Below are 25567 nucleotides of genomic sequence, written 5' to 3'. Positions count from 1 at the left end.
TTCCCAGTTAGTCTCCTTGCCCAACCAGCCCTATTCTCCACGCTCCTTGAGTCCAACTCTTTTCCCCCATTCTTGTTCTCTCACTTCCTGAACTTCCAGTCTCCTTGCCCAGCCAGTTCCAGCTCCTGGCTTCTCACTCTTTCTCCGATCTCTCTTCTCCCCCCAATCCTCACCTCATAATCGTAGCCTCCCTATCAGGGTTCCTATTGCTAACTCAGCCTCCCCCTTCCCCAGTTCCTTTTCCCAATCTTTTTGCCAAGGCAGTCCTAGTTCTTTCTTCACATCCATGTCCTCATCAGATCTGTCCATCACCCACCCCTTCTCCACTCCTACCGATTCTCTGTTCTAATGTCATTTCCCAAGCACTCCCAGTCTCCCCAGGTTCTCATCCACTCCCAGTTCCTTGCCACACTCCCAGTTTCCCTTGCCAGGAAACTGGTCCCAAACTCCTTACCCAACTAGTCCCAGTCCTCCCACTCACTTGCCCCAATCTTACCTTCCTCTCTCTAGGTTCCTTGTCTCAATCTACTACTTCTCCCACCCTCACCCCCAATCCAGCTCATGCCTTTTGCATCACAGTCAGGCAACTTCCTTCTTTACTCTACCTGGCCACCAACAGAAGAAACAGTCTCCCTGCTCCCAGATCCGGTTCCCAGCCCCACCCTGGATCAGAGCAGCAACTCTGCTGAGCTCCTATATCTCTGGGCTTGTGCATGCTCAGTTATTCTATGGCAATAGCATATGAAGAGTTTGGTCACACACAGAAGCTGCTGCATGCTCAGTGTGGACAGAATCTTTGGAAATTCTATCTGCAAAGTTCTAACTTGTCTACCTTCCATGTGCAACTTACATTTTGCCAAGGCTTACAACTTAGCCAAATCTGGGTGTTTTTTCATGGGAACAGCAACAGCACGTCCCTGAAACAAATGCCACCTCTGGACCCCTACCAACTTTCAAGTTCCTGTGCCAAAGTATGGACATGCTAGAGCTTCTCAATGAAATGGATTTAAGAACTCTTTTTTTCCCAGTATGGCAAAACAATATATTTTTCCCTAACCTTATTCTTGGAAATAGACAAACCATTCTGGATCAAACTTTCAAAAAAAGTCAGTCCGAGGCAGACATCAGACAGAGCAATTTCCAGCCCAAAAGGTTAATCTTCGGCAAAATTATAAGCAACTGAAAACAGTATCTCTTATAATGGGATGAGTTAGGCAAACATAATAATAGACGGCACTGCCAGTCCTGACCTCTATTTCTCTCTGTCACACACACACACACACTCTCTCTCTCTTTTTCTCGGCCCTTCTCCTCCTCCTATTTAATAATCCCTGGACTCGCTCAGTTCTACCTCTGAGAAGTTATTGTTCACATTCTTCAGACAAATTTTCATCGAATTGTTCTTGGTTTTAGATCTATATATTGAAAGTCATGTTCTCTGAACTTTTTCCATTTTTACTTTCACTGGTCAGCATTTTTGATAAAAAGAATCAATTCCTACCATCCTCACTCCTTGGTTGCTGGGGGAACATGTAATTAGTAAGCACTGTTTTCTGTGTTTCAGGGTCGACTTCTTTTTGAAGGGGGATGAGCGGTTTAGACTGAGAAAAGAAAAAATACTATGAGAATACACATGTGTAATATTCAAATAGGATCTCAATATTGAAATCCCTGCTGCTTTGCAGATTAGATTTTGAAGACTGATCTGTCTGGCATTAATTTCCACGTGTTCTCTGAAGGATTTTTACAAGTTATACAAAACAAAGTTATATCAAAGAAGTGCATGTTTAATAATAAGAGTGTGGGAATTCTATAAACAAACACTCTATAATAGTGTATTAGAGATGCATAAAAAGGATGGAAAAGTATACACGATAAAGTATTCAGTTTCATTCCAGGACATTTCATAGTCCCAAAATATTCTACATCTGGAGCGTACATTATCCATTTGAAACTGCAGGGAAGTGCACAGAACAGAACAATTTTCTAAACTAAAATTAGATCAGGACAATAGGTTCAGTGCCCTGCCTTTCAAAAAATGTAAAGGCTCTTGAAATTACCAGTGTGGTTGCTGCCTCTGTTTTCAACGTAGCAGCCATGTTTGTCTGTATCCACAAAAAGAACAGGAAACTTGTGGCACCTTAGAGACTAACAAATTTAATTTGAGCATAAGCTTTCGTGGGCTACAGTCCACTTCATTGGATGCATGCAGTGGAAAATACAGTAGGAAGATATATACACACAGAGAACATGAAACAATGGGGGTTACCATACACACTCTAACGAGAGTGATCAATTAAGGTGAACTATTACCAGCAGGAGAGAAAAAAAGCTTTTTGTAGTGGTAATCAAAATGGTCTATTTGCAGCAGTTGACAAGAAGTTGTGAGGAACATGCGGGGGGGGGGGGGGGGGGAGACACACTTCAATCTCCCTGATCACTCGATTACAGACCTAAAAGTCGCAATATTACAACAAAAAAAACTTCAAAAACAGACTCTAATGAGAGACTGCTGAATTGGAATTAATTTGCAGAATGGACACCATTAAATTAGGCTTGAATAAAGACTGGGAGTGGATGGGTCATTACACAAAGTAAAACTATTTCCCCATGTTTATTTCCCCCCTCCCCCATCCCTGTTCCTCACAACTTCTTGTCAACTGCTGCAAATAGACCATTTTGATTACCACTACAAAAAGTTTTTTTTTTCTCCTGCTGGTAATAGCTCACCTTAACTGATCACTCGTTAGTGTGTGTATGGTAACACCCATTGTTTCATGTTCTGTGTATCTATATCTATATCTTCCTACTGTATTTTCCACTGCATGCATCCAATGAAGTGGGCTGTAGCCCACAAAAGCTTATGCTCAAATAAATTTGTTAGTCTCCAAGACGCCACAAGTACTCCTGTTCTTTTTACCTCTGTTTTATATCGCAGCTGAAATAATGTATAATGTAACACCAATTTGGGCACTGGTTCAGTACTGACTCAAAGAGAAGAGAGTGTGCTATCTACTAAATAACCTGCAATACCCACACTATTGGATTACCAGAAGTATGAATGTCTCCCGTTCATGTGCCACTCACTGCTGTTTAGCTTATAAAAACTGAGGAAATTACAACCTAAGGTTTTCTTGGTGTATCTGCAGATTAGCACTTTTTACCCCACTGATTATTCCATAAAATTAACTATTTCTATTGAGAGTAACTTGGACACATACCAATTATACAAACATATTAAAAATACTTTTCACCTGATTGTCTGATAGCCACATCGCAGTCAGCTGTTGTAGCTTTGTAAAGCTATAGGGCAAATTCTTCAGTCTGTGAAAGAAACATCACAATATACAAAGCAAAAAATTAATCTAAGTATGGCTGTCAAGACTAATGGTCTATTCAGAAACAATGCTCTCTCTCTATATATATTGCCTCTAAAAAGCTTGCAAAACATTTAAAGAAAATATTGTTGGATAAATAGAAAGGTAATAATTCAAGCAGCAAACCATTTCATTTCCAGTAAATGCTAAAGCTGTGTTGAGAAAGATAATTCTATTTTGTGGAGGAGTTCAATATTTTGAAATTTGGTATTGTTTTGTTTAGCTACAACCTCCTCCCTCCCGCCTGCCCTCCCCTCCCTCCCCCACAAAAGTCTAAACTGTCACTAAAGTGAAGGAGAAAATCCAAATGGTGGGCTTTCCCAGATCTGCAGACCCCAGAACTTCTGCACTCTTCAACTCTGAGACAGTACACCTAGTGGGCTGCCGAGGAGCCAGGTAGGCAACCTGGCAGGTAACTAGGCTGTGTTCCATTGGAATCCTGCTTCACTTCCAGAGGAACTTTGCCAAAATCGAATCATCTCTGTGAAATGTTTCAATTTCAATGGAATGGCAAATTCCTGCAAAGAAATGTTTTATCACAATTTCACTGACCAGTCTAATAAATTCAGAGATGCATTCAAAGTACTATACAGTGTACTGTGATAGTATTCTGTATCCTGCTTTGAACTGTTCATACATATATGACATTCAAGTCTTTCCTGAAATACTGATTGAGATAGTCTTATAAATATAACTCCAAAAGAATAAATGTTGATGATTATGAATGAGATGAAGTTGTGCCACACAAGGAAAAAAAGATATATATTAAAACCACTTGGGCTTAACAATTACAACATATCTGCTGGATTCACATGCAGCTGGAAGAGTACAATAGCAATCCAAATGTGAAATAGTGCAGTTCTGCTTCATGAATCACTCCTACTGCAGTGACTGGAAAGGAATAAAGAAGCTTTTACAAAATGTAGAGGTGTCCAAATATATGCAGTAAGATGATTAGTGTGACAAATAATAAAATATAAATGAAAGGTGTTATTTTAACTTTAAGATGAGAAAGAACTCCCAGAGAAAGATCACAACATTTTTGGAAGGATGGAGTGAAAAGGATTATATTTTGTAAAAAAGTCTTGGAGAGACAATGCATTCCAATCTCTTCAATGCTTCTGCATTTTATGCCATAATTAACTCAATGAATGCAATTCACAAACCTATTGTCACTTAGATTGATGACTTTTAATTTCTGCATATCACCCATTTCTTCAGGGAGAAATTCAAGCTTGTTGGAATGCAGAAATAGCACTGTTACATTTTTCCAGTTTCCAATCTGAAAAAATAAATGATTATTCAGCTTTACAACTCTGCTTACACTGAACACATCTAATATTAAATTTTATTGTGTGTGCACAATTTTATTTGCTTTATTCTTAAATATGAAAGTGAATATACCATTATAATATTAAGTAAAAGCAATCATTTTTCTCTTCACTTTGTATCGTGTTGTTTATGAACTAAAAATTCAGACATTACTTTTGCAAAACCAAGCTTGCCTTAAAATATTTCAATACTTGGATTGCAATTGCTTGAAAGCCACTATATATACACACATCAATGAATTTTTAAAATATTCTCAGAAAATCCACTCAAAATCTGTCACTTTTGAATCTGAAGTGAACAGAACTAAGGTAAGTATAAAATATAGTCTAATATATAGGTAATATAGATTAATATTGGCTCTGAGCAAAAACATACCTCTGGTGGCAGCTGTGTTAAAAAATTATGATCTGAAGCAAAGGTCCTTACGTTAGTGAGTTGCCCAATAGATGAAGGCAAAGCTTCAATTTCATTGAAACTACAATCCAATTCTTCTACTGATATTAGCCTGAACAAAATTAAAGAAATTCAAAATATTAACCTATGTACATAAAAACTTACTTGCTTTAACAATTTAATTCTTAATAGAAATAATTTTCATTATAATTAGAATAAGTTTATTTACAATTACATTTATGGATGAAACTCAAACGCTTCAGAAACCTAAATAACCATTAAAAAAATTCAGATACTTTTTGAACCTGAACTATACTGATACTTTCTCCTCATGTATTCAGGCCAAGTAGACTTTTCCCTCAACTACCTGTAGCCTATTTTTCAATCTCTGCTACCCCAACACAGTCCTTAAATCTAAATGGCTGATGACCTAGCCACCTGTGTCGTACGGCCCAGCATCTCCACTTAAAATACAGTGCTGTTTGAAGAACACCAGATAATGGAAACATTCAAAGTGGACAAGCCAGAACCAGAAAAATGTCAAGCAGGGGCGGCAATGAAGGGATAAAGACTTCTTTAGTCCTAAGAAGTAGGAATATGGCATGTAGAGAGCAGTTGGTGCCATACTGATGAGGACTCATTAAGCAAACATTTTTAAAAAGGTGAAGCATCGGGGCTGACATGCAAACTTAACTGATTGTTTTACACGAGCTGGTTCACTTATGTCTCACAGTAAATAAACTGCAATTTGTACCTAAGCACCTTAACTGTGAATTCTGATGTCCAAACGTAATTTAACAAATTTGGTACAGCTAGGCAAAAATAACATAATAGAATGAATGAATGCCTGTCAGTTTTTAGTATATCAACTCATTTTTTAAAAAAAAGTAAATTCTCTACCGTGTTTACATTTTGAACCAATGATTTTTAATATTACTTTACTTGGTGTATTTTTTGATAAAAATGGTGAATATCTAATGACAATAAAAGATGACTGGTTTGGCCCAAATCTGATTTGTTGACTCTTTTTAATTGGGGAAGAAATTCATGTCTCATTGTTAAAATGGAATGTATAAGATACCTGTTTTTTCAGTTTATTTTAAATGTTTACAGTATGTAACTCACGCAGCCACAAATATGAAGCTGGGACCTTTTGTATACACTATGTCTCTCTACATTTTAATTTGACTGCATGTTTTATTAAACGCACAAGAAAGGCTATGTTTTACTCATGGGGAATTTTGACTTTTACTATATGCCTCTAATTAAAACTTGGGAAGGGTGCCGCGAGTGCTCGGGGAGGGGTGGGGGGGGGAGGGCAGTCCAGGGGTGCCGTGGGAGCTGGCCCAGGACCCCTGCTGGTGCCGGAGGGGAGAGCTGGTGGGACTCGCAAGGGCTGCCTACCTGTCTCTGCATTCTTGCAGCTCTTAGGTAGCAGAGGGGCCAGGGGGCTTCGCACGCTGCTCCCGCCACAAGCGCTGGCTTTGCAGCTTCCATTGGCCGAAACCAAAGCCAATGGGAGCTGTGGGGGTGGGGCCTGCAGACTTGGCCAGCACGGAGCCCCCTAACCTCTCTCCTGCCTTGGAGCTGCAGGGCTATGTCAGTGGGAGCTGGGGAGCCCTCTACCCCGAGGTAAGCACCACCTGCATTCTCCATCTCCTAACGCCCTCCAACACACCCAAACTGCTGCTGCTAGCAATGGGGCTGCCCAGCTTGGACAGCCCCTGAACTAGCACCGGCCATTGCAGAAGTAATGGAAAGTCACGGAATCCGTGACCTCAGTGACAGACTCTCAGTATTACGCATAAGTATTATTTTATTTTCCCATGCTTCCAGGGTTCATTTCTCATATATATATTGATGCCTGAATTTCTGAATGCAGGATTCAGCTCCTTGAAAATACAAACAGTTACATACAGCCAACTAGCAGTTGGATGTGAAGGCTACTGTTGAACATCATTGTCTCATGGAGAGAAATTAGTGCAACCAGTCATACCAAGCAAAGATATAGATATACCACCACCACAGAAAGTAGCTGATTGTTAATGAAGAACCTGCAGAAAAACAAGGCAAAGTTTTGTTCAAGTGAAACACTTACCCTCCTATGGAGTCTGGCAAATACATCAACTGGTTTTCATCAAGTTTAAGTGTTGTTACTTTCTTTAGTGAACCTGTTGTAAAATGAAAATCTAATCAAAAAAAGAGTATTCAAATAAGAAAAAGTGTAATTTCTTCAAATAAAGGAAGTTGCAGTTAAGAATAAATGTTACTGGCAAGTCATGTTGTCTTCCATATTACCTGAAATCTTGGGAAACATATATGCTATGTATCTCTTGAGGAAATAAGCACATTAGAGTTTCATTTCCAGCTCATCATATGTCAGCCACACAGAAAAGATAAACCCCTTATCTCTAGTTAAAAGTTAATAGTTTGCCGTTCATTTACAAAAAGTTTTTCAAAATTTGTGATAAAACTGCAATTCCAGAATGTTACTCAAGATTTTATCCAATGTCTTGCACAATTATGAACAGAACAGTTTAAGATTACTGTTTTGCTTTTGGGTCCATAGGTTATTCCAAGTTGTATTCCATAAAGTTTTGTCCAATAGCTACCTTAATTTTTTTTAAAAGCACATAAATTAGATGATAATACAAACCTATGGACTCTGGAAGTTGCTGAAGTGAATTACTGGATAACAGCAGGTCTTGTAGGCTTTCACAGCCTGAAACACCTTCTTCAACTATTTCAATGTTGTTTTTAGAAACATCCAAGTAGGTCAGCTGTTTCAAGCTGCCAATTAACTAAACGTGAGGGGAAAAAATGGGTTAACTCTGCAACTTCAATCAATGAAGAAAGCCATTATTTCTGACAGTCTATTGATTCTAAAGCTGCATCTCACAAACTGGGGGTCTTGACCCAAAAGGGGGTCACAAGACTATTGTAGTGGGAGTCATGAGAGTGGTTACTGCTGGCCAGGCGCTCAGCTCTGAAGGCAGTGCTGCCACCACCCGCAGTACAGAAGTAAGGGTGACATGGTATGGAGAGGGGTTGTCACAACCTGAACTATTTTCAAAGGGGGTCCCAGCAAAAAAGTTTTAGACCCCCTGCTCTAAAGTATCATGCTGCAAGAGAAGATAAAATGAAGTATTAGCATCATGGTGTAATTTGATATTAAATAGACAAAATATATCATGCTACTAAATTTATTTTTAAAATACATAAATATCAGAATGTGATGTACAGTTGTATGCATGCCTGCACAGTTTAAATATAAACAATCCAGTTATTGGGGTTTCTTTTTAAGATTAATTTTACAATTCAGTTTTTGGACCAGTAGGTACTCTTCCAGTCTGAAGACTTAGGTTCAGGAACACTCCTTAATTTAGCACAAGCAGAGACTGTACCTAATGTAACATGGAAGTGTCATAATTTATCATAGGTGAAGCAGCATTATTGCTCTTCAAGCACTCAACTTTCTCCCTGATGCATACAGTTTTTGTAGAGTTGAACCCTACCTTTCCCTAAAAAGCAACTCCAATGACAATCATTAACTGGACTAGGTTGAGGGATTAAACAAGCAAAAAACTAAGCTCTTCATATTTTTTACTTTAACTTCCTTATTTTTCTGCATGGCTCAAGCAGACACAAATTTTTATGAACACTAAACCAGCTAACACCACTGTATGTCACTTATGGACAGTTTTACCAAACTTAGGCTGTATAGTATAAAGAAAGGCTTTAAAAAAAGGTCATTGAATTGAATATTTAATACATTGTCCTTTTGTTTACTTGGAGCATCCCATTGGCTGGGAATAGCAAACCACGGCCACAAGGAGCTGAGGGGCTCCATGCCTGCAGATGCTCCAGGTAAACAAAACGTCCCAACCTGCCAGCAGCTTACTCTGATGGGCTGGGAGCCAAAGTTTTCCAAACCCTGAAATATAGGTTCGTCTTACGAAAGGGTCATACAGCTTTTGCTATTTTACTTATCCATCTTGGGGGAGTTGGCTTATAAACGAATGGGCTAATGAACCCTGTTATGGTCTTGGCCTTCACAACATCCTCTGGCAAAGAGTTCACACAACGCAAAGTCAACCTGTGGAAGAAATACTTCCTTTTGTTTGTTTTAAACCTGCTGCTTATCAATTTTATTTGATGACCCCTAGTATAAACTAGTTATTTTAAGGCTCATTAGAACAGGAATAGAATGTCAGTATGGACTGTACATAACTGTAACTGAGATTCAGAATATAGAGCCTGACCCTAAACCTATTACAATCAATGGGAGCATTTGCACTGGCTTCAATTGGCTTTGGGTCAGACCCATAGTAAAATTCTTATGTACACTAAAGGGAAATACTCAAAAGTGATGAATAATAATTGGCCATATTTTATATCTACAGTAATCACTAGAATTTATCAAAATATATCTTTTGAATTGCAGTTTGCTCTCTAAAGTACAATTTCTTCCCAGAAAAAAAAAAAAAAGGAGATATCCCTATATTAAAATGAGGATTTGGATCTAAACCTTTACAGAACTGAGGCATAGGTAAAAATCTAAAATGAAAGAACAATTACTTTCACTGAAAGGAACTGTTTATACCTATCCCACAAGAGATTAGCAACAGCTTTCAAAAGGGTTACTTAAGCTTAATCTCCTGGCTATGTGGTACTGTTAAATATTCCTAATTTAAGAAGTTAATTGACAAGACAGGTACTACTGCACAGTTAAAATACAATGCATTTAAAACATCAAAAAGACATACCCCGGGGATAAGAGTTAGTCTATTACCATCCATCCAAAATTCCTTTAACCCACTCAATTGCTCAAGTACTTCAGGCTGTTAAAAGAATTTTTAAAAATCAGATACAAAAGAACAGTTTAAATGCAGCAGTGAAACAGTCAATACAGCCATTTGAATAGTCTTATTAAATAAGATTTTTTAATCCTAGTTTTAATTTATAGTTGCTTTGTGTGGAGCCACAGAAGAGAACGCAGATAACTAACTTTACAAAATGAAAGTCTCTAACAAGTGTAAAAATTTGACCAAAATTTTTAAAAAAATCTTTACAAAAAAATTAGTTTGTTTTCCTTTTGAAACACACATTAAAAAAATCTTAAAATGTACCTATTGCTTTTCATACTGAGAGATCTAAAAACATTCTATTAATTTTACACCTCAACATGGCTATTTATTCAACAGCCAGTTAAAGTCTATTAGATCTTAGACCAGGCGAACTTCAAACTTGTAGCTTAAAACCTGTAACAGTGTAGTAGCAAATCAAAAGGTGTATATGGGATAAATAAACCATTATATCAATGAAGAGAATATTTTAATAATAAGTTCCTATTATAACTTTCCTCCTTAATTTGTCATAGGCCTCAAAGGAGGAAATATAGAAAACAAAGGAATCTACAATTTGTTTTCCCATTTAAATACAAATGTTTTCTCAAGCCCCAGGAAAGAGGCAATGCCACTTGACAAAACACACACATTATGCATGCTTCACTGGAAATATTTATACTTTGTTTCTGGAAAAACAGAGAGAATATATGATGGAGGTATTGGCTGTAGCCCAATAGCTCAGACTGAGCTGAGTTCTGCACTTAAAACATGGATTCAATCACTTTATTATGTATGAAGAATACAGCAATCTCTCCCTAAAATTATGGTTCTTACTACAAGTGCAGAATTAAATTTCTGAGAATTCCCAAGCAAGTCTTAATTAGTTCATGAGTGAAGATTTAAAGTGGATTCCTTAAGAAATTTAACATTCATTGCCAAAAGATCTTCATAGAATAATGCAAATTCTTTAAACTTTTTAAGTAGGAGGGAAAACAGAGGCATAGAGGGATGAAGTGACTCATCCAAAGTCACAAAGCAGCCCAGTGCCAGAGCTAGGAACAGAAAACAAGTAATCTGATCCTCAGTACATTTTCTTAGTACACAGGCTAGTAGTGCATAGGGAAGTGCATGGTACAACAGCACTCCTCAAACTGTGCCCCACACAGCACTTACTAGTGGTCACAGAGAGTTGGCTGGTCACACAGTGTTGGCTCTTCATCACATTTCCAATTGCTAAATTCCATTATAAGACAGCTAAAAATACACTGAATACTTTCCTATTATTACTTTTCAGAATCAGCAGTTGCTGTAGTTGCTATAGAGACATTATGCTATTGTAAATGGGAGAGGAAGCACTTGTCTGCAGAATCATAAACTCTTCCCTATGACAAGGTCTGTGAAGCCCAAGCCAATACTATTGTGGGCACTACCCAAAACAGCAAGTAAATAATAATTTCTCTTGAGCACAAATAGTTTACACTCACTATCTATCAACAGAAGGTTCCTCTTTATAGTTTATGTTTGCCTACCATACTGAAGCAAATGAAGACTTGGACCATTTAATTATTGGATTACCAAATAAAAGAATCCCTATGCCTGCATATTAAAATACACTTTCTATCAAATGTCACAGTCCTAGCACATCATTAGGGTTTTTTAAAAAAGAAAGGGAAAATAAATATTGAGGTAGAATTTTAAAAATAGATTCCATAAAGCAGTAAGAAGTGTATGCAACATTTGTTCAGTAACATAGCTCATAAGCTGATTTTTGCATTTTGATGTTGATTAAAAATAGATTTAAGGATAAAGATTTAAAAAAAGATTCTAAGATCTGCTACTTAGCTAAAACTCACCACTTCTGTGAATTCATTACTTCCTAAGTCCAATCTCTCCAGCTGGGTCAGTCTGTTCATGGTTCTGCACATGGAAGGAATTAATAAGGAATTAGATTTAAAAAAATACCAGTTACATCCCAATCTTCCTGTATTCATACTAATACATGTTTTTAATCAGCATTAAATAGTGATGCAGTTTTGTAAATAGACTGATACTTAGTCAGGGTCAGATTTTCATACATTGTTCAATTGAATAACTACACATTACTGATCCTGCTGATTAAATCACACAAAAGAAGTCCGAGCTTTAAGTAATCTAGTGTCAGCTAGTTTAATTTTTGTAAATTAAATTATGACCAATATGGTCATCTCAATCATTCCAAGTCATTATGTAAAGCTACTCTCCACTTACACTTCCTTCCATCTCCCCCAATTCATTGTAATCACTTCAGACTTCTCTTTTGTTACATCAGCGCTGGCACAACTATGGTTGGCCCAGGTCATCTGGACTCTGGCTCAGGGCTAAAAATTTCTGTGTAGATGTTTGGGCTTGGGCTGGAGCCCAGAATCTGAGACCCTCACCCCTGAGCTGGAATGTCTGTCTACACAGCAATTATACAGCCCTACAGCCCGAGTTCTGCAAGCTCGAGTCAGCTGACCCAGGTCAGCTGTGTTTTAATGCTGTGTAGATGTACCACCTATGGCAGTGATTCTCAAACTTTTGTACCAGTGACCCCTTTCACATAGCAAGCCTCTGAGTGCGAGGCTTGCTTATAAATTAAAAACATTTTTTATATATTTAACACCATTATAAATGCTGGAGGCAAAGCGGGGTTGGAGTGGAGGCTGACAGCTCACGATCCCCCACATAATAACCTCATGACTGCTTGAGAGCTCCCGACCCCCAGTTTGAGAACTCCGATCTATGGCCAGAATGCTGGCTTTCTATCTGCCTTCCCTCACCAATATAAGCATTGCATAATGGATTAGCTATGGCCAAAAAGAACATGGCTGACAACTGAAAGTTTTTGATATCCTCCACTTAAAGGCGGACAGCATTATAATAATATAACTCTAGCAGTAAACAAGGCAAATTTTTAATTCACTCCATGAAATGTATTCAGTGCCTATTTTTATATTTAAGAATTTAAGTAAGGTGAATTTAAAAAAATAAACATTTACTTATATATAATGCAATAGCTGAAAGACTATAAAAAATTCCTAATAAATGTTTGCTTTGACTGATTTCTTGTTACATTTCCAAACACTGTGCCATTGTGCATAAAGAAGCTATTCCTTTAATTTAAAAAGCAAGCAAGGTTTAGGCAAGTCACATTCAGCACTAAAGTGACTTAAAATCTTAAATACAGTTAAGATAGCATTAGGGAGTACAATAATGTTTCATATTACACAAAACAATCAAAATTTCAATTTAGTCAAAAATAAATAATTTAAAAAGACATGGTTTTAATTAAACCTTAGACCCCAACACTGCAAACACTTATGGCCATGGATAACTTTACTGATGTTAGCAATATCATTTACTTCAGTTGGAATAACACACAGCTCTAGTTACGTGCATATGTTTGTAGGAATTGGCCCTACATAGTGCAAAAGTAACTCTCCCTAAAAATCATTTGCATTTTTTGTTTTGTTTTAGGAAGTGGTCACTGCATTGTTTTCGGTAACAGTTACCCTTACGATCAGAACTACATTTAAAAAGCCAATGAAAATGTTTCCAAACTGAGAAGCTTATCAGTTTCTGCATATATAAAAAAATAATTTATCTTTACATTTAGCTATCAAATAAACCATCTATACAATGTTCAGTACTCTTGCTTTCCTTTCACATAGGAGACCTATTTTTAACGTGCATTACAAAAGTTCCTATCCTTCAATCTCTAAATATTGGATCAGCTTAAAGCTAAATAATGTATTTGGCACAAACCAAGGTTAATTTAGTTCCTTGGCATTAATTACCCACTTTGATTAACAGTTTTAACAAGTGCTTTTTGTTTCAGAGTTAAATATTTTACTCAAACCTAATTCAGTAGGCATGCTAGCTCTACGTTACTATAAGTTTGTCCAATGACAGCTATGATTAAAAATAAAAATCAACCAGTATCAACAAGTGTGAAGAAACTAAAGGAAAAAATACAGAAATATAAACATGAAAACAAGCAATTATTTAGGTTCTGTAGCAAAATATTAATTCAGGCTGGTATATCTAATTAGCACCAATAAAGCATTTTCCCCTTTGCATCTACGTCCCAATTTCTTTTTTCCTGTGTTATTATTTAGTTCTATATTGATTTTTTTCATCCAAACTAATTCTTCACAGTTATAAAGCACCTTTATTTATAAACATACACCTGAACTTTTAAAAGTATTTTAATTTAGATGTTTGTTACAGTCCCTGCCTTCATAACTGAAACTGGGCCAGGCATTAATCTGCTAATTACATCACCTGCAAAGTAGACGCAGGGTGCTGAGAGTCTCAGCAGCTACGCTGGGTTTCCTCCTTAGCCATATCATATATAGATAGTGCTTCTCTCTAGGGCCCCAAATCAGCAAGGTACTTTTGCATGATGTTATCTTTAAACACACAAATAAAATCAATAGCTTTGAGTACCCTGCTGAATCAATCCTAGAAGACATGGAAGAGTTATGGCAGCAGCTGTGTTGCTAGGAAGACTATGGTGGCACTAGTCAAGACTGCACAGTTAAAGTTGAATTTATTTTTGTGCATACAGAATGAAATCCTGGCCCCACTGAAGTCACTAGCAAAATGCCCATTGACATCAGGGGAGCCAGGATTTCACCCACGAAGCATTACAACATTCCTGTCAAAATCTTTATCCATAAGAGAACTACGCTTAAGTTACTAATATATTCTCTTAAACTTAACTCCATCTGCATGTAGGTTTGTGTCTGGGAATTACCGATATATTTGCATTTCAACTGTAACTATATGCCAAATATCCCTCACTTTGAGGGATATCAGTTTACATATACCACAAATAAAAAATCATGAAGCTAAAGGCAGAGAAAATTCTTTACATCAAATTAACGAATATCACAGCATTTCAAGTTCTCTTTCTGAATAATGTTTTCAATATCACCTGTTTTGGGTCACTGTCACACGCTGATAGGTGAACCCTTCGCCATACAGGGCAGGGGTGGCCAACCCATGGCTTGTGAGCCACGTGGCTCATTTACAGTTAAAGTGCAGCTCGCAAAGCCCCTCCCCCGCAATTCTCTGCCTACTAGACTGCAGGGGAGGGGGTGAATAGCCTCAGGCCTTCTGCCCTGCAGAAGGATGGTAGGACTAGAGCCTACTGCCAGAGACAACTGGTGCCTGATGAATGTGTGTGGGGGGCACAATTTAAAGGTTCAATCGTCCCCCCCAACAGCTTGAGTCACACAACCTCAGGTACACCTCCCCTCTTACCCTCAGCGGCCCCTCCCTGCAGCTCCCAGGTATTAGCTCTGTGGGGAGAGGCAGCATCTCTCCCTGCAGCTCCTAGCTGTTTGCTGCTGCCTGTCCCCACAGCCTCAGCTCTAACAGCTGCTGTGCAGGGAGAGGGCCTGGCTGCATCATGTGACAAAGTGGGGCAGCAACCCCTGGCAAAAATCATGGGGGAGGGATAGCTCAGTGGTTTGAGCATTGGCCTGCTAAACCCAGGGTTGTGAGTTCAATCCTTGATAGGGCCACTCAGGGATCCGGGGCAAAAATTGGTACTTGGTCCTGCTAGTGAAGGCAGGGGGCTGGACTCAATGACCTTTTGAGGTCCCTTCCAGCTCTAGGAGATAGGTATATCTCCAATTATTAAAGACACGACACATGAACCTCCCCCCGGCAGGCACGCCCTGTGCAGCTGAAGTCACAAGCCCTGGCAGGCACGCTCTGGCTCTTGAATTTCTGAAGATTGTCATATGTGGCTTGGTGGGTCAGAAAGTATGGCCACCTCTGATGTAGAGTAATGTGTGTAAACATAATGTGCAAAATAAGTCACAATCAATTCTGTCCAAGAAAGTATTTCAGCTGTATGCCATTACTTGCATATATCTCAAATGAAAACAGTCTTAGTCAAGTAGGATCACCATGTGAATTAGGTGGAAAATTAAATTACTCAGGGCCATGCCAGACCACAGAAGTAACAACACTGTCAGCTTCCTGGGTTAGTTTGTCCTATGCTAGAATAAGGAGAGCAACCCACAATCACTGCCCGAAATTAAGGGATGAAGGAAGGGACTAGAAGTGCTACACAATATAAAAAATAAAGCCTACAGTTTAATTTTACTATTAAGACAACCTGAGATTAAAATTTTAACAAGCATTTTACAGCTGTGGAAATGGGATTGGGGGATACTCACACTACTTACGTTAAACGATTCAGCAAAGTGTTTTGGAATACATCTTCAATAACAAATTCCACAGAACATAGGTATGTACTGTGTTGTATTTTATCAATAATAAATTTATTCATGATCAAAGTTGCTCATAAACAAGTGAATCACATTCACTCAGTCACTCTGAACCATAAGCGTCTATTAATCCCACATACATTGAATTTAATATTAGAATTTGAATAATATCCACAAAAGATTTCAACAGTAAAGTAAAAAAGACTTAGTGCCACTAAAATAAATTTATGCATGCACATACAGAGAGTGTGGCAATGGTACACTAAAATTTGTCAAGATTTCTGGAGAGGGAAATTGATGGATTACAATTTTAAATATTTTCAGCTGGAATCATAACATTCACAGAGTTGGATTAAGGCATAACTCTTGGGATGCAGTCCCAGTGACTGGGGGAAAGAGGAAGAAATTAACCAAGTACCTGGTCAATAAAAACTCAAGTATCTGAGGCAGAAGATCAAGGAGTCTATAGCAGAGTGGATCTCTGCTCCTACCCTAAAGGGGTTAAGAACAGCCCGGGGAAGGGGTTGGGGCTGGAGAAAGCAGCCTTTAAGCTGGGCTGATTGGGGAAGTGGCCGCAGCTGGGGCCACGCCCCAAACTGAGCCACAGGGCCTAATAAGGCAGCCAGGGAGCCAGAAGCAGAACATAGAGTCTCTCTCTGACAGGGAGAGAAAGACAGGCTTGGCTGCTCAGGGACTCACTCAGGGAACCTAAAGGAAGGCAGGGCTGGGAGAAAAGCCTTAGGAGCTGGGAAGTCCTAGGCCAGCAACTCCCCAGGCTGCAGGGTCTAATTCTAGGCCTGCAAGGTACCGGGCTTGCAGAGGGGCAGCCGAAGGGTGGGTAAAGGCAGCCAGGCCAAAACCCCTTTGCCTATGATGAGTGGCTGATACTGCAGTCGGCCCCAGGGCATGGGGCTAAACAATGACTAGGCAGTAGCCAATACTGAGGCAAAGTGGGGATAGTGAGGTGGGGTTCCCCTGGGAGAGGGGAGACCCTGAGAAAGGGGCACTGAGGTCCAGGGAGGGGCCCAGGGCCAGCAGAGGACAAGCGGATCACTGGCCTGCAGAGGGTGCTCTGTAGCTGGAGTTGAGCTAATTCCCTGAAGCAACCAGCAGGAGGCGCCGCAGGGGCGAGTCCATAAATTCACAGAGTCCATTGGGTTAGAGAAGAGAGAGAGATAATTTGGAAAGCCAGGACAAGGAAGAGACTGAACATGAGGAAAAGGAAGAGTTTCTGCAAGAGTGCTGATTCATCTGGGTTTGATCATGAAGTTTTGGTGAATCGTGGACCAATTAAGGCTCAATCCACTTTTGAAAAGTCATTAAGGAGTTTACTGAAACTGAAAACCAAGCAGGCATGTACCTTAAATATTCCATCTGTACTTACTTTGGCAACATCTTTAACTGGTTTTCTCTCAGTTCCAATATCTGGAGTTTAGTTAACCTGTAATATAAACACAATAGAATGGTTGACCATTAAAAGGTAGAACATTTCTATTTTCTGACAAAACTCAAACTTTGTGATAGAAATAGTATTGAAAGTTATTTTGTACAACTACTAAAAATCATTTAAAGACCAGAAATATTTTTCACTTAAGACTGCAAAGATAGTCTGTACAAAAAGTCACACAATTGTAATCTCACTTTTTCGGGTTTTTTTTTTAAACTGGGTCTCTCTTCTGATTATTTGCTCTTCCTTGAGCACAATTGTTCTCCTCTACCCACAGATTTTTTAATACATTTCAAACAATTCTTAGTTTATATAAATTCTCCAGAGATGTCAAAACAAAAGGTCATTTGAGGGGAAGGGCAGGATTAAGGAAAACAAATTAAAACACAATTTCTGATATAGGGAATATGTTAGACCATATTGTATATTCTATATGTATACATAAAGCTATGTTAAAACAATACCTCAGGTCTCTAGTCCCACAAGAACCCATCACAGACATGTAGGGCTGGAAGGGACTTCAAGAAATCATGAAGTCCAGCCCCCTGTGCTGAGGCATGATCAAGTACACCTAAAGCATCCCTGACAGTTGTTTGTCCAACCTGTTCTTAAAAACCTTCAGGTGGGGATTCTACAACCTGTCTTGGAAGCCTATTGCCATGTTTTACTATCCTTACAGTTAGAAACTTTTCCCTTATATCTAACCTAAACCTCTCCTGCTGCAGATTACACTCATTATGTCTTGTCCTACTTTCAGTGGACATGAAGAACAATTGATTACAGTTCTCTTTATAACAGACCTTAGCATACTTGAAGACATGTCCCCTCTCAGCCTTCTTTCCTCCAGACTAATCAAGCCCAGTTTTTTTAACCTTTCCTCATAGGTCAGGTTTTCTGAATCATTTATTGCTCTCCTCTGGACTCTCCAATTTGTCCACATCTTCCCTACAGCATGGCACCCAGAATTGGACAGACTATTCCACTTGAGCACTCACCAGTGCTGAGTAGAGCATACTGTTAATATACTTGTTGTTATACCAAAATATTAGTCTTTTTCACAACTGCATCACAATGTTGACTCATTCAATTCGTGACCCCTATGGCCCCCAGATCCTTTCAAGCAGTACTACCACCTAGTCAGTTACTCCCCATTTTGTAGTTGTGCATTTCATTTTTCCTTCCTAAGCGAAGTACTTTACATTGTCTTTACTGAATTTCATCTGGTTGAATTCAGACCAATTCTCCAATTTGGTAAGATCATTTTTAATTCTAATCCTGTGTCCAAAGTGCTTTCAAAATTGCTCCTCCTCCCCAAAGCTTGAGGTAATTCCCAGATTTTATACGCATACTCTACATTCCATTATCCAAATAATTCATGAAAATATTGAATCATATCAGAACCAGGACTGACCTCTGAATCGTATCGGAACAAGGACTGACCCCCACAGCACTCCACTAGATATGCCCTCCCAGTTTGACAGTGAACCATTACTAACTACTTTGAGTATGATCTTTCAACCAGTTGTCCACCCACCTTTAAAGTAATTTCATTTAGACCACATTTCCCAAGTTTGTTAACGAGAATGTCACATGGGACTGTCACTAAAATCAAGATACATCAGGTCTACTGTGTCAGCTATCTGATCAAGTGGCCATTGGATTCACCTTGGACTTCCCTTCCCAAGTTTCCTTTCTAGTCAGCTCATTAATCCATTTTTAAGTTTTCTATTTGGAAACTGCCTGACCTTTCTTACAGTAAAGCCTTGATGCAAGATAAATAACCTTGGCCAAGATAAATTCAATGGGAACTTGAAATCCAAGCAATGTAGCATACTCTCTGGAATTCTGTGGATTAAGACAGAAGTGACAAGGCCAGATGAAATGTAGAAACTGCTTTAGGTATAAATTCAGGCAGGATCATGAGGACAAGAGTTCTTCATATTACCTGCTGGCAGTCCTTCTACATTACAGAATAGAACATCAAAGTTCCCTGACTCTAGCAGAAGTAATAGCAAAAAAATTAAAGGCTATGATACACAGCAAATAGACTTAAGGGGCTCAACAGAAGAAGCTATGAGAATGTGGAGAATAAACTTAAGTTTCATTGAATATTAGCAACCAAATTTAAGGGAGAACCGGAATACCTATTAACAGTATCATTTTTCTCTTCAAAGCTTTCTCACGCTTTTGGTCACATCTGGATGATGTGCATAGAAAAGTGAACCATCACACCCTACAATACTGTAAAAGATACATCGATCTGGTATTCAATTCCTATTTTGACCACTGGAATGGCAGGATGTCCAGAATTAGAGATTGAGAAGGAACTATTTTTGTTCTCCTGTACCAGAAGGGGACTCAAGCATTCTTTATTCTGATATAGGACAACAAAATACATGGTTTTCAGATGAGTATTCTAGAAGACATTACTTTATCTGGCAGCACCTCCTCCCTTTTTATTAAAGGTTTTGCTCCCTCATACCTAGATCACTTGCGCTAGTGAATTAGGATTTCTAGGAAAATTGTGTTTGCCTGAGCAGATCCTTTGTGACAAGCAGAATGATGGGTCTTTCACCAGGCGTACCTATTAAGATCTTGGTACCATGGCATCTTTAGCCAATCTATGACTATGAAGTTAAACCTCCTGGAGAGCTTCTGCAAGATTCTATCATGGACATTAGAACATTTGTTCTGCTTGCCCAAGGCTTCTTGAACGTGCTGAATGATCTCTTTGCCCTCCTGCTAGTCTTGAAGGCCCTTCAGTCCACTTCACATTAACTTCAGTATCTATAAATCTCCTAGAATATCATTGGAAACTATCTCCCATTCTTCTGATCTCATCTGCAACTAGCGCTACCAGACCACTTCTTCCTGCTGTAGGAATCACTGACAGAACAGAGACATTGTTATTTCTGTTGCCTTCCTTAGACTTATTCCTTTTTCTCCTTTGTTCAAGTTATCTCCTCAACTAGTTCCACCTACTGAGACAAACACTTTGGAACTCTGGGAGATACAAAACCTCTTATATGTACGGGAAGGATGAGGTGATCAAAAGCCAGTTTTACTTCATTTGCTGGCCTTCACGAACTATATCCAAATATCTTGACTGGTATACAGGAATCGAACAGAGATGGTTATTTAAAATGGAAACACTTAGACAACCTTAACTATAGATGTCCCTATGTAGTCCACCTGTATTAAGTATGTAAGGTTGTCTATGCAAATCATAGCACACAATATATATTTTACATGTTATTTCATCACAAAAAGGCAACAGAAAAAACCTTCTTGCACTGTTGGGAAATGGTATGTCTGCAGCAAAAAAAATGGTATGTATTATGAGACACGAATCCATAATACATAAAATCAAAAAGGGAAGCAACATGACACTTGTCTCAAAAGTGAGTTGTGCAATACTCCTGCGACATCTGAGGTTCTGAACTTTAAACAAAAAACTATATTCAGTCTTACCAAAATTCGTTTTTTTAGTATCCATTTTAATATTTTAGATAAACCTGAAACTTGGTTACAAAAACGTTTATAGATCAACTAACAAAGCTAAAGTAATTTTATTTCATTTTAAAGAATGACCCAAATTCATAGCTAGAGTAACTGTTTACGTCAACTGAATATTCCACAAATTATTTTGCTCACTGTTAGTCTAAGCAGCCTGCATGTATTACAGCTCAACTTTTAAAACAAAAATCTAAATATTTAATACCTTGTATGAAAACCACAGTCAGCAGAAAATTAGTTCAACAACTTGGCTAAATCTAATTTCCTATCTGTTTAGGTTTAAGATCCTGCATCAATACAACTCAGCCTCACAAATATATAGTTCTACTTTCCAAGATGATATGCCTACAAAGTCACATTACAACCACTCTTTCACTCCCGAACAGAGTATTTCAGACATTTTATTTTTTCAGCATGGTCACAAGTTCTTTAATGTAGAAAAACATTTTAAATCAAATATTATTAAAAGCAGGAGACTAAAATAATCAGCATTTTGCTCTGTAGCAGCCTCAGAGTCTTGCAAAATTATTTCTGTAAAACTAAGGGCAGGTCCAGACTAGAGCTTTAAATCGATTTAAACAGCTTTAAATCGATTTAAAGCTGTAACCGTCCACACTACAGAGTACAGTAAATCGATTTTAAGGGTCCCTAAAATCGATTTCTGTACTCCACCTAAACGAGTGGAGTAACCCTAAAATCGATTTTATAAAATCGATTTTATGCTAGTGTGGACGGAAACAGAAGTTAATGGCCTCCGGGAGGTATCCCATAGTGCACCAGTGGCCGCTCTGCACAGGGAAAGGAACTCTACTGCTGGCCAGGTAAACAGGAAAAGCCCTGGGAACTTTGAAATTTCAGTTCCTGTTTGCCCAGCGTGGAGCTCTCAGCAGCAGAGATAACAATGCAATCTCCTGAGAACAGGAAAAGAGCTCCAGCATGGAACACACAGGAGTTACAGGATCTGATAGCTGTATGGGGAGAAGAGTCAGTGCTTTCAGAACTGAGGACCAGCAGAAGAAATGAGAAAACCTTTGAAAAGAATTCTAATGCCATGAGGCAGAGAGAACACAGTAGAGACTCGTTGCAGTGCAGGGTGAAAATGAAGGAGCTCAGACAGGCGTATCAGAAGACCAAAGCAGCAAAGGGCAGGTCAGGATCTGGCCCCAAAACATGCCGCTTCTACGAGGAGCTGAACGCAATATTGGGGAACTGTGCAACGACAACCCCCCCCCCTTGTCTGTGGATTCTGAGGTGGGGGTAGTGATCTCTGCCCCTACCGAAGATTTAGAGGACGGCGAAGATCACGATGAGGACTAAGAGGACCAAGAGGAGGACGAAACAGCAGAGAGCACAGAGCATCCAATTCCCACTAACAGCCAGGATCTTTTCCTAACCCTTGCAGAAGTACCCTGCCAGCCCTCTCAAGCCAGTAGCACAGAAAATGATGCTGTGGAATCGTCCTCTGGTGAGTGCACTTTTTTTTATTAAAAGCGTAGGCTGAATGAATGCAAGCCTTTTTTGGTGAGTGATATTCATGAGTGCTTGCATGCAGTAGCTGGAATTAGAGTTACTGGAACAGTCTGTTAACATGTCTGGGGATGGAGCGGAAATCCTCCAGGGACATCTCTATGAAGCACTCCTGGAGGTACCCCAAAAGCCTCTGCAGAAGGTTTCTGGGCAGGGCGGCCTTATTCCGTCCGCCATGAAACGGAACTTTACCACGCCATGCCTGCAGCACGTAATCAGGTATCATTGCATGACAAATCCTAGCAGCAAATGGACCTGGCGACTGCTGGCATTCAAGAAGCATAATTTCTTTTTCTCTGTCTGTTATCCTCAGGAGAGTGATATCGTTCATGGTCTCCTGTTAGAAAGTAATGTACTTTTAGTAAGGAAACAGAGATGACCATTCATTCCTTTCTTCTGTGCTGAGCCAGTAAATGAAAAACCTTTCCTAAAACAATGACCCAGGTGGTGGTTGTTAGAAAGCTATTCATTCCTACGGGGCGGTGTCCCCTAGCACTTGGCCAGCATGAATCATCCCTATTAATTGCCATGGCGGCGGGGGGGGGTTAGGTAGATGGCATTACAGCTAACTCCAAAGTGCAGCACAGATGATTGTGGGAGGGAACTTGTTTTTCCCTGTGCTGCACCTTTTCCCTGGCTTAAGAAAAGAAACCAGTGTTGTTCCTTAAAGCACTTTGCCCCAATACTGTTCATGCTACCTGATAATAGCAGGAGGTGCTGGGTACTACAAGCCACTGCACGGTTCACTACCAAATAACTTACCATTGTCTCCGGACACGGTCTGTGTGCTCCCCTGACCTGCGTCTGAGCTGAAATCTCAGTCCTCAGCAACAAGCAATAAGTATTAAAAGAATCCTAAGGCGACCTTGTGGTAAAGTTACATGTTCAAGGTACGGTGAATAGCGCAGTTCACTGAGAAAGACTGTATCCGTTGTTCTGTGAAATGTGTCTCTTATGATTCTTCTATCACTCTTTCCACCACGCCCCCCCCCACACACACAGCTGCACATTTCTCCAGCCTCCCTCTCCCTTCTCCTGTCCGATGGGGAGGTCACATAAGAAGGCTAAGAAAAAGGAGGACGCATGAGGAGATGTTCACAGAAATTATGGCAGTAACCCGTACTGAGAGAGCTCAGCAGGGGGACTGGAAACAATTGGTCGCAAAGTACAGGGAGGCTGCCAGTCAACGCGAAGACAGGAGGGACCAACGCGAAGACAGGAGGGATGCTAAAAATGATTTCAGGTGGCAGGAAGATCAGCGCTGGTGGGCAGCAACGCTGGATCTTCTTCGTGATCAGACTGACATACTCCGCGATATGCTGGAAGAGCTGCGTGGTCTCAGGTTGCCTCTGCAGCCCATGTATAACCTCCCTCAGTACTCACCCTGTCCCACACCGTCCAGAACCAGGCGTGTAAGAACGCGTGGGGGAAGGGTATCTGCACCAGCCAACTACACCCCTGTGGACAGTCCAACCAGAAGGCTGTCATTACATTGAAAACCCCTTACTGTTATGTTTCTTCCCTCCTGTACTCCTCTCAAACCTCTCCCTTGGCACCATTTACTTACTGTACTCTCAGGACATGCTATTCAAAGTCAGTGTGAGGGTGGGTTGTTAAAGAAATAAAGCATGCAGCTTTGCAAAGCTTCAGGGAAGCTAGTTTGCAGCATCAGGAGTTAACACATGGGGAGGTGGGTAATACAGGGAAAATGAACAAAGCAGTCATACCGTACCATGGTCCATGATAAATCTTGTTATGTCTTCTCTGATGCGCCTTCTTCTTACCAACCTCCCTCCCCCTTCCTCCAAACCTCCCTCACTCCCTTCCCCGGAGAACCCCGAGTTATCAAATTTCATGCACAGGATTGTAACAGCAAGCATGATGATTGATTGCTGAAAGGGTCTGATTTTTAATAAAGAACTCAATTTCTTTAACAAACAACAGAAACTTTATTTTCAATAAGCAAGCAGTTAAGGAAGGGTGCAGGGAAGCTCGTTTGCAGCAGCCAGAGTCAAGACATGGGGAGGTAGGTAATAACAGGGAAATAAACATACCAATCACACCGTTCCCTGGTCCATGAAGCCACTTCTGGGCTCCCTTAACTGACTTTGTCTTTCCATCCTACATCCATCCCTAACCCTAGCCATTTACTATTCTCCTCCCAAAAAAACCCTATTAATGTAATTCTATTCGCAGGCTTCTAAATGCAAGAGGGAGGGTGCGCTGCTTACAGTGACTGTCTTTTAATAAAGAATTCACTGTTTTCCACATACACAGACAACTATTTTAATTACCATAAGCAAGCAGTTGTGGAAGGGTGCAGGGAAGGCAGCTTGCAGCAGCAGGACTGAATACATGGGGAGGGTGGTAATCAATGGAAAAGAAACTCAGCATTCAAACTGTACCCTGGCCCATGAGGAAGCTACTTTTCAGGGCTTCTCTGATGCGCACAGCATCCTGGTGTGATCTTCTAATTGCCCTGGTGTCTGGCTGCGCATAATCAGCGGCCAGGTGGTTTGCCTCGGCCTCCCACCCCGCTATAAAGGTCTCCCCCTTACTCTCACAGAGATTGTGGAGCACACAACAAGCCGCAATGACAAAAGGGATATTGGTTTGGCTAAGATCTGAGCGAGTAAGAAGGGTTCGCCATCTTCCCTTCAATCTGCCAAATGCACATTCTACCACCATTCTGCACTTGCTCAGCCTGTAATTAAACAACTCCTGAGCGCTGTCAAGGCTGCCTGTGTATGGCTTCATTAGCCAGGGCATCAAGGGGTAGGCTGGGTCCCCAAGGATAACTATAGGCATTTCAACATCTCCAACTGTTATTCTCTGGTCAGGGAAGTAGGTCCCTTGCTGCAGCCA

General features: G+C 39.9%; 1 protein-coding gene and 1 long non-coding RNA gene across 7 annotated transcripts in view; one reads left to right on the top strand and one right to left on the bottom strand.

Annotated features, from left to right (window-relative positions):
- Positions 1-25567, bottom strand: part of ERBIN (erbb2 interacting protein) — a 232946-nt gene that overhangs the window by 47804 nt on the left and 159575 nt on the right. For all 6 annotated transcript variants that reach the window (XM_050946862.1, XM_050946864.1, XM_050946861.1 and 3 more), the window contains 9 exons: positions 17597-17653; positions 11803-11866; positions 9869-9943; positions 7759-7903; positions 7201-7273; positions 5085-5214; positions 4544-4659; positions 3255-3324; positions 1502-1601 (listed from right to left, as the gene is read on the bottom strand). In XM_050946862.1, the coding sequence (XP_050802819.1) occupies positions 1502-1601; positions 3255-3324; positions 4544-4659; positions 5085-5214; positions 7201-7273; positions 7759-7903; positions 9869-9943; positions 11803-11866; positions 17597-17653 (830 nt within the window). The remainder of the gene's footprint in view (positions 1-1501; positions 1602-3254; positions 3325-4543; positions 4660-5084; positions 5215-7200; positions 7274-7758; positions 7904-9868; positions 9944-11802; positions 11867-17596; positions 17654-25567) is intronic.
- Positions 22534-24450, top strand: LOC127048065 (uncharacterized). The gene is made up of 2 exons (XR_007773541.1): positions 22534-22640; positions 23705-24450. It is a non-coding gene; the product is annotated as an uncharacterized LOC127048065 (long non-coding RNA).

Source organism: Gopherus flavomarginatus, chromosome 3, assembly GCF_025201925.1.
Source record: "Gopherus flavomarginatus isolate rGopFla2 chromosome 3, rGopFla2.mat.asm, whole genome shotgun sequence".
Classification (NCBI taxonomy): Eukaryota; Metazoa; Chordata; order Testudines; family Testudinidae; genus Gopherus; species Gopherus flavomarginatus.
Note: the sequence above shows the minus strand (reverse complement) of the source record. Positions and strands in the feature narration are given on the sequence as shown.